Source organism: Saccostrea echinata, unplaced genomic scaffold, assembly GCF_033153115.1.
Source record: "Saccostrea echinata isolate AGI-Se365-2 ecotype Australia unplaced genomic scaffold, CSIRO_AGI_Sech_v1 ptg000044l, whole genome shotgun sequence".
Lineage (NCBI taxonomy): Eukaryota > Metazoa > Mollusca > Bivalvia > Ostreida > Ostreidae > Saccostrea > Saccostrea echinata.
This window is the reverse complement of record NW_026889793.1, coordinates 3987779-4004921: the sequence shown is the minus strand read 5'-3', so window position 1 is coordinate 4004921 and position 17143 is coordinate 3987779. Positions and strand designations below refer to the sequence as shown.

At 31.7% G+C, this 17143-nt stretch overlaps 1 protein-coding gene across 1 annotated transcript; it reads right to left on the bottom strand.

The window, feature by feature from the left end:
- Positions 1-9744: 9744 nt before the first annotated feature.
- Positions 9745-16683, bottom strand: LOC133201468 (uncharacterized). The gene is made up of 4 exons (XM_061337271.1): positions 16668-16683; positions 11841-12116; positions 11332-11444; positions 9745-10983 (listed from the first exon to the last, which is right to left on the bottom strand). Exons 1-4 carry the CDS (start codon positions 16681-16683, stop codon positions 9745-9747), a joined length of 1644 nt encoding a protein of 547 aa, XP_061193255.1.
- Positions 16684-17143: the final 460 nt, after the last annotated feature.

Here is a 17143-nt window from a genome sequence, read left to right as displayed (position 1 = left end):
TCTGAATGCATTTTTCTTAAATATTGGATCTTTTGAAAAATTCTTTGTTAAACATTGCTAAGTATTATATTTCAGTCATGATTATTTTCAATGACTTGCCAATTTGATTATCTTTTGATTCTCAGTTTTAGGTGTTTTATTATATAAATGTTCGATTGTACATCTGTAAATCGCAAATGGAACCCTCAGATTATTTCAAAATTAATTAATTCCGAAATAAATTTATACACAATTATTGAAACTAAGATTTTTTGCAGGACATAGATTGAAATTAGTGTCAATGTTGAACAGCGTGTTCAGTGATGTGTAACACTGATACCCAAATAACATACATTGACTTTCTGCTAAATATGCCAAAAGGTGATTGAAACCTCAGGTGTTGACACCATTTTATACAATCCCATTGTATTAATCAGCCAGGTAAACGCAAACAAAACAAATAAGAAACAAGTCACAATTCCCGATATTTTCAAATGTTTATTTTTTAAAATAAATGTACTCTTTTAATAACTTGTTTATAAATTATAAACTAATTCATAAATAAATCCCCAAATAATTGTTCACATTGTTTATATGACAGAAGAATGGTAGAATAATTCTATTTCATGGTCATTAAATAAATTGTTAGGTTTTATTTGAGGGTGGTAAAAAATAGCATGGAGTGCTCTTTTTTAATCACAGTATTAGCTTTTTCAATTAGGAAAAAATCCAGTACAGTACGTTCCTCTGAATACATGTATCTTACTGAAATGACAAGTTTGTCTTTTGTTTGTTTGTTTTTTTAATAGTGCTAATGCATACTTTGAGTACATATGTAATTTGACAGCATTAATTTATTAAATAGGCCTAGATAATTTTTTTTTTCAAACACCTGTATTGCAGTTTAATTTAAGGGATAAAAATCATCTCCTGACTTCCCTTTTTAACTACTTTGTTTTCTTGAAATTAATTCTAGACTACAATTGTGTAAATTTACAGCCCCATAAAGAGATTTAGTAATTACATGTATAACTATCTCTATTTATTTAATTTTTGTAAGAAATTAATACTTTTTTTTTAATTTGTTTTTATCTTAAACACCTCTCTGCAGAAAGTAAACAAAACAACAACAGGGAGCTGCAAATTCAGAATACACAAGGGGCGGAGCTATCATGTCACTCAGAACCTTTTTCACGCATGAGTGAACAAATCAGTCCCAGAAAGCAGTCCCAGGGACTGCTGGGTCTGCTTTCTAGAGCAGTCCCAGAGCTGTCCCATAGCAGTCCCAGAGCAGTCCCACAGCGGTCCCAGAGCAGTCCCAAAGCAGTCCCGGGGACTGCTTTCTGGGACTGCTTTGGTGTCAGGTTGGGTGTGGTTGGTACTGTACTTGTTTAATTTTTATTGATTTTCTAAATCTTTTGTCTCAGATTTAGAGTATTGAACAAATTAAATGAATGTCATTTGACATTCTTGCAATCTTGAAAATATAACACTCATCTTCAAATCATATTACATAGATTGATCTTGAATTGAAAAGGTACAGTATATCTATAAATAGAAACAGGTGATATCCTTTTAAATTCTTGAGTCGGCCGTGTCGTCGGTAAGGCAGCTATGGCTCTTTGAAGCCTTTCACCGGTCTCGAGTGTATAATTCTCGAAATGGACGTAAAACAACATACAAACAATCAATCAATCTAAGCAAGAATTTAAGCATTTCATTTCTGATTCCTTTCCAGTTAATGATCCAAAATCTGAAATTGTGTTTATTTAATTATAATGAAAAAAAAAAAAAAAAAATAGAAAAAGAAACCAAATGAATGAATTTTCTACAGAGTCACTAAACAATTATTTTAAAAATCGATGAATCTAAACATTTCTAAAGATTGAATTTTTTGCATATGCTTAACCAGTGAATGCTCTGAATGACCACCTCGGATTATGAATAATTCATGAATAATTCAGGTTTATATTACATTTTTGACGGTGAAATAATGTAATTTATTTATTGAAAAAAAATGATATTTTGTCACAGTGTGGAATGATATAAAAGTGATATTCTGATCACAATGTAACAGAACATCAGAAGTGCGGCAAAACTCAATATTTTCCTTCCTTTCATGATAAATATTGTAAAAAAAATTCTCCCTGGCCCGTTATAATATTAAGAGAGCAAATAACCCATCCTGACAGAGACTTAAACTGTCGAAGTTTCTCCAAATGTGTCGTTGAAAACTATGTTTAAAATGTTTTCAATCTCAAAATCGCGTAGCTATAGTTAACGTTTAAAAGCATTGAATCATTATTGTTTGAAAGATGTAGTCTCATAACTGCACCGGTGTTAGCGCATTATACAAATATTTTTAAAATGGAGTTTAGAGAGCTTTTGTTTTATTGAAAACCAATTTTCGATGAGAATATATTAGATTAAAATGTCGATCAGTAAGTCAAACTATTCATCAAAAAATGATGAATATTCTTTCCTGATAGTATCAAAGAGAGCGAAAAGTTCTGAAAAAAAGAAGAAAGATATTTAAAGAAAACGGATGTCTTTTATTCTGCATTGCTGGATATTAGTCTCATTTTAATCTATTTGTTTATGTCATTGACAATTATCGATCAGTAATTGTAATGGAATATGACGCGATTATATTATATTATTACCTACTGCTAAACGAGATTATGTCAAATGATCCGTGACTTCTCTTCACAGTTCGGACTGCATAGAGACAACAAATCGGCAGGATGCTCCCAAGTCTATTTCTTCTTTTGTTCTCGATGTCATATAACATGTTCAAGTGAAGTTGTGTAGTGTACGTTTTACAATATATGATTATCTAATTATTCGCTCCGATTTCCTGCTAACTGAACTGACCATGCAAATGTGTTTTACATCTTAAACAACGTCTCATCCCCAATAATCCAAAAAAGATAAAAGGAAGAGTGAAAATGTTGATAGACATAAAATGTTACAACTTTGAATAAGGTGGGGGGAGGCACATTGAACCATGGTCCACATTTATTTATTTGTTATAAATATTGTAGGGTTATGAACATTATTGAGAATATGTATACCAAAGAGTGCCAATTCTCACCAATGTAAGAGACTGTGATTTGGACATAGGCGATGTGCTACTAAGCCTTAGTAGGAACAGTTGAATTTTTATAGAAGAAATCAAAGATGAATTAATGTATGAACTAAATAAAACAGCTGTTGGAGAAATAAATCAATGTGGTACGGATAAATAAATATTAAAAAAAAAAGAAAATGGAGGAAACTTTGTAATCATTTAAATGGCAACAGTGTGAGAAGAAAAATAAAACTAAAGATAATGAAGTGAGCTTAACATAACAACCTTGAGAATTCGACAATATTTCAGAGTTTCACAAAGGAAACAAATGTATGATTTAAGCATTTCTTCTTGAATAGAGTAACCTATATAAACTGTTACAGTATCCTAAATATCTTCAACATACGAAGGCAGATAACGTCAAGCGGTCTGGGAGATGCCGCCTTCCCCTTTTCATAGGACTATTAAATTGCTATTAAATTATATGGAAGCTGTCATTGAAAGGCTGCTGCCCTCTCAACACACATTATGTTGCAGTATGGCATGTTCTGATCTGGAGATTACAGAATAACATGTATTAAGGATGTATTGAAAATAAACTTGTCTTCTTTCATTAGGTATACATCTTGCATCACGCTAAATATTTTGAAGATGTCTGCTAAATGCTTCCTAATTTGTTCACTCTAAATAGTTAAATGATTTTATTTCCAATGAAAATATAATTTATTTGTTCCTAACATAATGATTGACAGACGAAATTCGTTTATTTAGCAGTTGAATTTTCTCCAGAACCTTCAGAAAGTAAGTATCGTTGGTTTAAATTTCTCCGGCTTTAAGGAAGCTCTAAACACTGCTCACGAAAGAGTTCTAATTCTTGGTATTTTTATGCAGTTACAGTGATCGCCCTATGATGTAAGATTGAATAAATGAGAATCTAAAGTAAATGACATCATTTGAAATAAACTGAATATTCTTAACAACTCATTAGACCATGATAAAGTAATTGAATACTTTATTTGCATATATTTTCCCAATGTGGGTGTACAACGGTGATTTCTGTACACTAAATGCTTCAATGTCTGAGAACATTTTTCTGGAGAAATATGGCTGGTACCTTATGTTGAAAATTAACTACATAAACTCAATATACTCAACATGACATAATCCAATTTTTTCAAAGCTCAAAAAACATATTTTCTTAGTGTTGATAGCTTCCTTAAAAGCTTAAAAAGCTAGTTATTCGTAAGAGTTATCTCCCAAAGATTACATACCTTACTTTAAATTATATAAATAAAATAAATTATAATTTTACAAGAGTTAAAAAAAATAATTTATATACAGGATTAAATTAACACTGCAAGGGCATGTTCTTCCATTTACATCAAAATTATCTTTTGTGTATAACACGCCTGATTTTATCCAGTTTGATAGAAATATTCGCTTGTTTTTATACATAAATAATGTTTTTTTCCAAATAGGTAATGACAGGAACTCATCCGAGGACATTTTTTTTTTATTTTTGTGTGTGTGTGTGTGTGTTTTATTTATTTATTTATTTATTTATTTAATGCACACAGTGCCTCTTTGAAGAGACAAGGAGGCAAAATTAACTCTTGACAATCTATAATATCTTGCAAATTTGCTTTGAGTAAATAGTCAAGAGTTAATTTTCTTTACTAATAATGTTTTGTATAAAAGATACTCAACTATTGTTGGTTTTTAAGAATCCTTGAATCCTATAAGGGTATTCCTTTTTATCTTATCTTTAGCATTCATATCAAATTATAAATTATTCTGTTAATTTGTTTGAAATATTCCTTGGGAGGGTTCGGAAGAATACTTGCTATAAACTGCAATTGTGATATGATGAGATTATTTACAATTTCTCTTTTACCAAAAATAGTCAGTTTTTTTTCCAATGCTTTAAAGGTATCGACAATTTTATTTATTTTTTCAATCGATTTTTTTCCTCACAGTGGTTTTTGTTGAGTCCTATATAGATTCAAAGTGTTTTTACAGGATCATTTTTTTGAATTTTACATGCATCTTTTAAAGGTCCTAGGAGCATACATTCACATTTAAAAGACTTTAAAAGTGAATCATAGAAATAATTTTATATCATTCCAAAATCTTGTTATGGATTTACATGGGCCTGTACATTGTGCCATCCATGGTTATCACGTATGATTATTATTTTAGTTAAACATGGATATTTACATATTACTACGAATTTTAGATACGATATTTCTGTCACAGTGTGGAATGATATAAAAGTGATTTTCTGTCACAATGTTCGTTTCCAGAGTGATGCACCTTCTATTTTTACCCCTTCTCAGAGTAACCTGGAAGTTCCAAATGTTGCGTTTTTTAATGTACTTTTATACAATAAATTATAATATGTTTCTTTTATACAAAGACTTTCTCTTGTTTTGTTGACAGTTAATAGGTACAGAGCCCACGTATTATTATAACGAAATGATGTAGAGTGTAGGAAAAGTAATTAATACCAGGTTAAATACAAATATTTATTGTCCTTACAGTATTTTGTAAAATTCGACTGGTATGCCATCTAGACTAAGTGATTTATTGTTATTCATGCATTAAATTGCCTTTTCACACTCTCTGAGGGTAGGTAATGCCTCGCATATTTTTTTTGTTGTTGTTGTTGTTGTTGTTGTTCCGTGTTCATTTTGGTTTTTATTTCAGTACTTTGTAGATAATTCTTATGTCTTCAGTTTTTGGGTTTTGTAATGCATACAATTTTTCATAGAAATTACATAACTGTCCCAAGATATCATAACTACTTAAGAAAGTTTGGTTATCTTGGTCATTTTTTTCAATAACATTATTCTCTTGATGTTTATTTTTTAGTTTTAAGAAGTAAGAGGAACATTCTTCCAGCGATCTATTAATTTTAATTGTTTAATTAAGCTTCTTGGTTTGCGACGATAGCTTTTTGCTACATCTTTGATTATAATGCCAAGCATGTTTTTGCGGGGCCAAGCTTCTGAATTTGATATTAGAGTAGCTGATATGTTGATACCAGTCCACTAGAAATCATCTTATGTGGCTTCCGCTATAATAGACTTTGGAACACATTTTTGTAGAGCTTCCTGAAAGGGTTTGATCTGAGAAGCTTTAGCAATTATAATAGTAGACATGACCTCAGTTTTCTGTTTTTTTTCCATGATTCAGTTTTGGAGATACAATCTTCGATGCGCTTTGCGTCTAATGCAGTCGTCGCGGAGCGAATTATTTCTGCGGCCACAAGATCGCCATTTCGAATAGCTTTAGTAATTTGAAGCGCATGCTGACTTGTGATTTTCTCCAAAAACTTTGATTTCACTCACATGGAAATTTGAGAGGATGTATTTGAAGCCCTGAAAAGTGACAACTTTCTTGTCTTGATAGAATTCACACTGAGTATCCCTGGATTCATGTCTCGTTTTTTTAACAGACTTTACAACAGATTTCACATTGACAGTTCTTTGTACAATGGCCAGTTTGTCAGCACTTGTGGCATTTTATTTCATGCTTTGATGAGAATTGACAAAAGTAGTGAATTCTGCATTTTATACCTGCGCAGTAGTTAGTTCGGGGAAGTGCTTTGCCGTCGGCTAGTAGGGAAACGTAAATGAAGCGATTTCCATTTAGGACGCTTTTCATTTTTTTCAGTTTCTGGATTTCAAATGTTTTCATAGCGAAGTTTACTTTTGAAGTTAACGTTAAATTTTTTAAGCATAGTTTTAATTCCAGTATCTTGGACTGAAAGCGGAATTCCTGAAACTGTGATTCTTAACACCTAATTTTTAGGAGATAGTGTTCCAGACGAAAAGGGGTTAGAGTCATAAACGGATACAGTTTGGTTTTTAAATTCAAACCCTTGTTGTAGGAGCTATTGTCTACTTTCATTGTTATGAAGATATATTCTCCAAAGGTCCCTGTTCAGCTGTATACACTTTACACTATCTCCCGCAACCGCACTCACAGCTTGTAAAGGTTCATAATCTATAATTCTCACAGAAATATCTGAGCTTACAAGAAGTTCACTGTTTTTAAGATTTTTTTTTTTTTTTTTTTTTTTTTTTTTTTTTAATCAAAGAATGGACTGTCAAAGTCGTTAAATCATTACACAACCAATAATGAATAGATACTCACTGAAGTAATACAATAGGACAAATAAACGTACTTGTTTATGTTGCTATAATTGCCTCATAACGCATTAAAATCACACCAGAAAGTAATCCAAATCACAGAAATATACAGCATAAAGAAACACACATGTATACATAAAAAGTTTTGAAAATAATTTTTTGGTCAAAATTAGCGGAGCTCGATCAGAAAAGAATGACCGTCCCTGAATTTCGTCACGTGACCTCCTATGGTGCTTAACTTGGTAGTTACTGTTTTTTCTCAGCACTCAACATCAAAAATTCATGGGTCATTTTGTGTATTACTTTAAAAACGGAGGTCTCCTGCCGCGGTAGAAAATATTTAATAAAGTAAATCAAAACTGTGTCACTTCATCTAAAGCAAATGAACTCTCTTTCAGGGTTAAACATTCTTAAATAGCGCACAACAGCGTATAATCATCAATCAGAGATACCCGTACCCCGGCATTTGTTTGTTTTTTTTTTTTTAACAGAACTGCTCTTATCGAAACTAGTACTGCTAATAAAGTTGTGTGTGCCACCCTGAAATCCAAAGAGACTAAGTCACCTCAATATCCAAGTAACATAAAAAACTTCGACCTGATGTCACTCATACGGAGAAAATACCGCATGAGCCTCCCTCTGAAATTTCGAGACGAGAAATTCCATTCTTAAACGTTTATGTCATATCAGTTATTCCATTTATAGCTACTAATTGTAATTTACACGTTATACATGTAACAAATAGCATATGTGTATCTTTCAACTACAAAATAGATATACATTAGATTATTTTAATTCTAGAACTAAGTTATAAAAAGATATGCAGTACTTCTAAAGAATAAATACAAAGAAATAACATAGCTGAATTAAACTATATGTATAAAGATTCACACTATAGTATACAGAAAAGTATTGTTTCTTTATTTCTAGCAGACAGTTCCATAGAATTTGTAATTATGAGTAATGATTCCCCAGAATTTTCATTACACTCAGTCTTTCCAGTACCTTGATTTTAGTACTTTTTGTATAAAGTCAACTTTTCGAAAGGAAAATTCGATAGCTTATATTTATATATAAATATTTGTTATATAAACAGAAAAAAATGTACTTCAAATGAAAGTTTATAATATGAAGTAATTTACTGTAACATAAGTTGATATTCTCTATTATGAGAAAATAAATAACTTTTTTCCTGCAATTATTATTAAAATGAAGCGAAAATCTTTTATGTAGATGTCATAATCACCCTTAACCTAGTTTTTTTTTTTAAATTTTTGATAATAACATTTTAAGTTAATAAGAAGTTAAAGTTTGGATGCTTGCTAAAGTTGATAATTGGATGTGTATAAATGAAGTTGTAGAAGTTTGGGTCTAAAACACCCACCCTATTGATTTTCCCACAACCTAAATACTATATAAATACGGATTAATAGTACATTATTTTGTGATTTCATATCATAATAAATTCTACAGCATCATTATCTAAACATCATGTTCATTACATTAGATCAATATCCCGATGATACATACAGTTGTTAAAGGAAAAAATAGTAGGCCACAAAACAACCCTATATAAAATGTTCCAAATTTAGAAGTAAACAATGTAGTGTTTCGTCTCTAGATCTTGTTGAGATTGCTTTTAAAAAATATATACATTTGTTAACATTGACAAAAATTTAAAAATTCAATTTACACTTGGTAATGATATTTTGTTGAAATAAAGGTCTTGTCTATAATGTAATAAAAAAAAAAAAAAAAACTTTATACATTTATTGACTGGATTCGAGGGTAACATGCGTTTTATCATAGACAAGAAGCAAACTGTTTACCTGAGACCATTAGGCCGCAGGCAAAAAAATTGGTTCAAGGGGTCGACAAAACGTGTTTTGCCCGAAAACACAACCAATGAATGTTTTGAAATACCTTTTATGATATTTTTTGACGTACATGGCTCTTGTGTTGGATTCCATGATGAAAATTTCCTTTAATCGTACTGCGGTAAAACTATGTCAATTCCTTCAATGTCCAACATCAACGAACGCAAATAAGATTTAGCTGATCAAGACCACAATGTGACTTGAGCGGTCCATTATCTCACTGACAGGTTCAACATCTCATTCTGCGGTCAAACATCGATTTTTTTATGACCGATCCGTGAAAAATAGGAAATGTCACACCTTTTAGTATAGATTTATATAGGAACTGTTTTTAAACGTATAACAATATTATTTTTTTTTTTACACCAAATGATGGCCAAACATAGAATAAACATAATTTTGTACAGAAATTAACTTAGATCGTTGCATTCTTTGACACTATCAATTGTGAATAAAAGGTAATGGGACTTTCAATTGACATGATGTGGTCATTTAAAAATCCCATTTCAAGCAAGAAAAAATCAAATTCTGTCGTACAGAATGGGTAGTTGAAAGTCCTGATTTAATTCAAGAACTAATTTTTAATAAAAGTATTTTTGGATTTAAATGTCGCAGCGTTCATAGTATTTTTTAAAAAGGGGTTTGTTCCAAAACACATTCAAACCTATCTCCAATACGCACTAAGATAATCTGGATTAATATGATGTCTCTTTTCAACTTGATGTTGAGGGCATGTTACCTCTTTCCCAATGGGGAGTTCCTTCTCGTCAATGAAACTGTGTGTTATTTCTATACCCAATATTTGTTCTTTCTCTTTGTAACAGGTGTACCCCATGCGATATCTCAAGCGTTGATGGAATGTCCTCGTAATGTCCTCCATTATTTTTTCAATATGCTGTCTGACAGACAATGTCACATCTTTCAACATTTCAAAGCCTGGTTCTGGATGAAAAATTTGTAACTGGATTGTTGTTTGCGTAACTGCTACGGCAACATTATGATTTTGGTAAGTGAACAAAGCAGCATTCTTGTACAAACAACTAATATTACTACTTTTTAGAACCCTCCAATCTTTGATCCCAATCAATTTAACGACCAAGCGGTAAAAAAGAAAGTATGGTAGGAATTCAAATAGGAAGACAAAGATGGAGGACCTAGATGAAGAAGTCTGTATGATTCCCTTTTGCTCTTTACCAAAACTCTTTTTGTTGATACAAGGAATGTAGTGGGAGACTTCTCCGATCGAAATCAAGCCTAATCTCTGCATGTACATCAATAATGTTCGTTTGTGATATGTAAAAAAATGTGCATCTTCAACAAGTTCACATTCTTTTGAAATGTTTTCCTCTTTCAGGGATTTCAGCAAGTCTTCATCCTTTCTTCTCCATATTGCAAGGAGAAGAAATTCTTTAAGATAACCCGTACTGTAGTATTCTTGCCAGTCATTGCCACTAGCATCTATTCCTGACACATGCATTTTATCTGTAATTATGGTTTTGAATGCATCAATAAACCACTGAACATCAATTACTACAAACTCCTCCAGGCCTGCTTCATTGAAGTAAAGGATTTTACCGGTATCATGGTAATATCGCAGCATATCATTTGCTTTCTCTTGAATGCTGTATTTATCAGCAGGCATTTTCTGTAGTACATGATTCAAAGACAAAATACGCTGATCCGCCTTTGTGCTAAGTATCTCGTCGTTTAGAAACATCCATTCATGAGGGATATTTTCCTCCCATGTTTTGTCAGCTGCAGTTTCTGCTAGAACACGCTCAAGGTCAGTAAGTGGTTCTAATGGAAATCGTGTACAAAAAAATCTGTCACGTCTTATATATTGTCCAAGATGACAATCAGCAGGTAAGGCTTTGTGTAGTGCTTCAAGAAAGTCGTCCTTTCTCTAAAGAAAAACAACATACGAAAGCATGATTAACAGTGATATTTACTTAATAACATTGAACAGAATGGTACATTTTGATAAACATTATCAAATCTATGTGAACAAAGTATTGTTTCTAAAAGTGTCGTGCTGTATTCAATTTATCTCAAGCATAAATTTTGATTTTTTTCTTAAGGAAATTGAAAATCCGAAAATTCTAACAAAAACATTCCATGCAAATAATGAAATTCATATTCATAGCGTGGAACAAAAATGCTGATGACACCGAGACAGGAAAGGTTAACAAAGCATGATTGAGACAACATTCCACCTAAGATCAAGATTCATATAACTATGCAGCTTTGCTACCTTGTGGATACTTTTATCCCAGTGTGTTGCTACAATTATGACCTCCGCTCCTTTGTCTTTAGTATTGTGCCAGCAGTATGTATGAATGGATTTCAACCAGAAAAGGAAATAACCTTTATAAAAAGACAAAACAGCGATTTGATTCTTTTTCAGGAAAACTTATTGCATAACGTTTATCGTCAATTGTGATCAAGTGCATCCCTGGCACATATAAAAGAAAACCAAAAGTAAGGATTCGAAAAATACCTCTTGCTGTGAATTAAATTACTGTGGAATCATTATTGTTGGTGGGGACCAATGTTCTTGGAGTTCGTGGTCACCTTGACCACGCATTTACATCTAGAAACGTTTATTTTGTAAACCTATTAATTCAGTGAATCTTCCGTATGAACGACTAACCCACGAAATAACGTCCCCACGAAGAAGAAAGTCTACTTTTCCACGTACATTGACCCCCACGAATGAAAATAATTCCACAGTACCATTATGTGTACTATAAACAATTATACCGATGTACGTCCAGTCAGCAAAAACACTATCTGCCTGATCACACACTTCCTTTTCAACCACCTGGTCAAATGGTTTTGAGGCGTCCAGTACCACTATGTAGAAAGCTCTCCGGGTCAGGTAAATCTGATGACAGGCATAATACGCACATTGTCCTCCAAAGTCGAAGAAAGTCAAAGATTTAGTGGTAGACTTCGTTCGGACCTTTCCTTCGTTTTTTGCTTTCTTCTCGTTAAGCGTATTGAACTCGCTTTTTTTTGTTTTCCTTTTTGTTTTTCCTGAAAGAAAACCAAAATGCTTCACGTATAATTCTGACTAATTACTTTAACGTAGGTCGCGGGTTTGCAGGCCATTTAAAAGTGTCCGAAAACATACCGTGAAAATTAGTTATATGAATTCTATACCTTCGTTTTACATTCTCTGAAAATTTTATAAAATTCCTCTGCACCGTTTTTGTGTAATTAAATCATAAACATGCCATTGTTGTCGTAACATTTTTGACGGTATTCTATTGAATTATATAAGAAAAACGTCGTTTTCGGCTCTTTTTGACGCAAGATTTTGTTTTAAAATATATCAATAACTTTTAAATGGTGCAGACGAAATTGTTTCCCCTTTGGTATTTGAAATAAATTAATGTGATAAAATTAATATGTCTTCGGCTTAGTTTTCGCGTTATTTAATGTGGATAATTGCTTTTATATCGCAAAATGTAACATTTTTAAGAACGACGTCATAAAATATCGCGACGTCATGCTTGACGTCGTGAATATCTATCCGGTATTCAGTGCAGAAAAATAAGATAAAATAATTTTTATAAAAAAGAAATTCACGTCTGTCTGCTTTCAAGTGACCCGTGAAGCGTATCATAATAATTCAATATTAATGGAATGATTATTAGACATGTTTCTTTTCAGATTAGGTTTTTTGTACGTCTTATATTAGTGAATTCTCGCAAGGGACGTAAAACAACAGAAGATTAGACGTATCCTTACATATGTCTGTGTATTTTTCTTTTCCAGCGTGCTGGAAGAAAACGGTATCCTCTAATCTAAGTAATTGAAGTAACTATATAAAATGTTTTTATTTAGACCAGCAAGGCCTTCAAATCTACGAATTTCTGCCAAATATCGTCCCGGCTAAGTACAATATATTTTCAGTATATATTTAAACAAAATATTTATTTTACATACCACATTTTCAGAGGGGTAAACGGGACTTTAAGAATAATAAAAAATAATAAAATAATAAAAAAATAAAAAAATAAAAAAAATAATTTTATCTGACGTAATCAACAGCCAGTTTTTTTTTTATTATTTTTTTTAGAACTTTAATTCTACTAGTTTGACATGGAAAGCAGAGTGAATAAAATCTGTAGGTAACAGCATTGCAAGCTGTTGCTTAGGGGACGAACATTTCAATCGGGGATGGGATGGGGTGGGGGGGGGGGCTTGCAGATTTTGGAAATAAATAAGCTATCATCGAAAATGTTGAAAATAAATAATCTGTCCTCGACTGGGCAAGAAAAAAAAATATAGCAACCCCCCCCCCCCCATGGGAGTTTTCAACTTTGATGTTTTTCTTTCTTTCTTTTTTCTTTTTGCTTGTCAGACTTTTTTCAGTAAAGAAAAAATAAATAATCTGTCCTTGTCTTTTTTTTCTTTTTGGAAATAGATAATCTGTCCTTTACCGACATGAAAATTAACAATCTGTCTCGGTAAAGTTTGCCACCCCCTCTCCCTCAGAATCAAATAGTTGTCCCCTAACAGGAAGTCAGTGTCGCTAAAAAATTGTCTATATGTTTCATCGTACCTTAGCAGTATTTAATCTATATATATAATTTAAATATGTCCTTTTTAAAAATAAAGTTTAATCTCTTGATGTAACAGATGTATTTGCATTTTTTTAAAATAATGCATTCTTTATTTTAAAAAAAACCCTGTTAATTCAAATACGATCAAAGGAAAAAAAAAAGGTCAGTTGAACCTTGTGTCCATAACCGTACCAAGTGAAAACAAATCAATCGCAATTTCTCGGGCCTTTCCGACAAGCCGAAAAACAACCACTTGTTTTTCCAAGCTTGCAGAAAAGGCCCGAGAAGATGCGATTGATAACAAATAATTAAACGTTTTTTAATACTTCCAGTGTCGATCATTCGAATCGTAATAAGCCTTCTTCACTAAATTACCAATTCCAACAAAAGTTATATCTAAGTATTGTATTGACTATACAAATCGTTAAAAGCCTTCATTATTTGTGATAAGTCGTTGCTTATATAATGTAACACTAAACTACATGTACCAATTCCAAGAAAAGTTATAGCTAAATTATGATATACTGAAGAATTTAATAAAACAAAAATCATCGGAGATTTCTTTTTCATTGTGACGTCATAATCAGATGTGCACAAGAAAGTCGCCCAAATTATATAAATTGCGTACCCAGTTTTAACGACGTCAGCAAACCCGCGACCTAAGTTAAATGGCAATGATTCTGATCTTTCTGCTGTTAAAAATGGATGCTTTCATATTACTGGAAATTAGATTAACTATGGCCCTACTATTCAAAAAAAAAAGGTTTTTTAATTTTTTTTTTTTTCGTAGAAAAATCCTATCTAAAACTCTGTTTTCTTAGTGTGACCCCTCCCTTACAATAAGAGTAATAATTGAATAAGATTGAATCCACACATTTCGAACATCTTTACAGTTAAGTTCTTTCATGTTTTCTGGCCCAATATTTCTAAAGAATAAATATACATTTTTTATGACTACACTCATTTTCTGCTTTTGCAGTTGCCGTTTGCTTGATCAAAAAACTGCGAACGATAGTATTGTTCTCCCGCCTACCTCCAAGTCAATTTTCAAAAGTTAAAACATTTGAATGATTTTTTCATAGGTATATAGATATTTATATGAATTTTCATAAAACATTACTTCTTTGTGAAAACAAAGAGAGATAACGCTATAATTTTGGTAAAACTTGTGTTCTTCACTATAGAAATCATCGGAAAACGGAAAATATTTTTAAAACATCCCCCCCCCCCCCCCGTGAAGCAAAAATTCCTTTTTACAGGTAATATGGACTGTCATTTCACAAATTCATACCAAAGGTTTTTGTGTTTCACTGGGGGGGGGGGGGATTTGTTTACAGACAAAAAGTACAAAAATGCTTATTTTTTCACCAATTTCAAACTAAAACATTGTATTTTATTAATAATATATGTTTAATTCTATATGAGTAAAACATAAGAAAAGATTGAAGGAACATTTGTTTATTTCCAAGATTATTTTAAAATATGGTGATGCTTTAAAGCCCGATTTCAATGAAAAATATCGTCTACCCCCCTTATTTAAAGAGCTGGAATTAGGGGTAATTAACTGTCTAACATTGGAATTAAAATTATCAGTCAATTACCATTGAACTTTTCTTTGTATTCAACAAAAATTTAACGGCCAAATTTGCCATTAGTATTGAATTAAATGGGTGTAAAATGTAGGAGGGCATCGAGAGTTAGTATGCGTAGTTCTTTGAAATCCATTTGAGCAAGGATACTCGGCGTTAGACATTGTTAAATTACCCTAATGATTCTGGAGATAAAGAAAAAAAAAATGGACTTTAATCCGCAAAGCTTTCTTTTGCTTCTTTAACCTAGAAAAATTAAATAATTATCATATATACTCATCTTTTTTCACGAACACAGAGATTCTACTTACTTTCAACTCATGGATATTCATTAAAGCGGCTAAAAAGAACAATAAAAGGATGACTGCACTTACAAATGCAATGCTTGTTTTTTGTTTTTTTTTTTTAAATTAAATTTTGCTTTTGTTATTTTCATTTTTTACCTTCTTGCTTTCATTCATATATTTTGAAACTGGTTTATTTCAGAATGACTGAATATTGAATACTTCGATACAATGCAACACTTGAGTATTTTTGCCACCTTAAATGTTTCGAAAATATCGAGAATGTAAACGTTCTCCCTCTCTCTCTCTTCTGCGCGCCCCCACCTGCTAGTGCTTTACTTGTTGCAATTTAGTATTCAGAAAGTTACCTGAGGTAAGAAATCACACGGTGAATCATCATTTCAATAAAGCGAGAGTAGAGGCATGAAGAAACTTCCTTTGCCTCCTATAAGTAAGAGCATGTGCACTTGTTTGCCTGTTAATCTCATTTAGTTACAAATTCATATATACCAATATACAACAACCATCGAATAAAGGACGACAAAAATGCTCTGACTGTTTTTTATACCACAAAATAAAGGCTGTCAACGTTATCTAATGAAGGTACATGAAATTGTATTGAACCCCACACATGAAAAAGGTTTTGCTTTTCTTAAATATGAATTTCTCGTTATTTCTCGTATTGACCTTTCCTGCTCTTAAAAAAAATGCTCCTTTTGAAAGCATATCGAATTGCAGATTTTATAATATGTAATCCCAAAACCAAAAATTCTATAATAGTAATCTTAAGTTAATTATATTTTACTAAATATTGTTAAGTATAATTGCATGTAATAATAGCAGACCTCTAATTTAGGCCCAAGCTGGCTCCTTATAAAAAAATTAGTCGCCAATGCAAATTTTTAGTCGCCAGGCAATTTTTTTCTTAGTTGCCAATTTAGATATACGGACTAATTGGTCAGTCCCAAAAAGGGGAGGGGGTCTATTGCAATCGTAAATATTCTTTTCTCCCCTTCCAAAAAAAAATGTTGAAAATATTTATAGTTTTGGAATTTGATGATTGCCAACTTAATCTCTTCTCTACCGTATCGGTCAATATGACCGAGAGCGTTAAAAACTGGACTTCGCAAAATTAATGTTTACGTATCTTCTTCGCCATGGCATAAAAGTACACAAATGATATACCATTATTTAGGAAATTTTCTGTAGTATTTTTTGTTTGTATTAAATACATATTGCGTTTTGTAAAAAAAAGTTTAAAATTTTGAAAATTACGTAACGCTCCAAAGAAAGTGAAATGTTCACTATGATAGGGATATTTTTCCCCTTTCTATCAAATGCAGAAATATTTATATATCTTGAAAGAACATTTTTTCTGCTTTTAAAATATGTAAAAATTAACAATATTACTTCAATATATTTCTTAAAATCAAGCTTTTTCTTATATATGCGTTTTTTTCGTTTTCATTTGTAATTTTAACACAAAACCCCTTTTAACTTACATTTCTATATTGAAATAGAGAAAACAAAAAATAGCCCAAAAAGTAGAGGAAATTTCCTTTCCAGCAAGTCTTCATTGATTTTATAACTCTAATCATTGTCTGATTTATGATAATTTA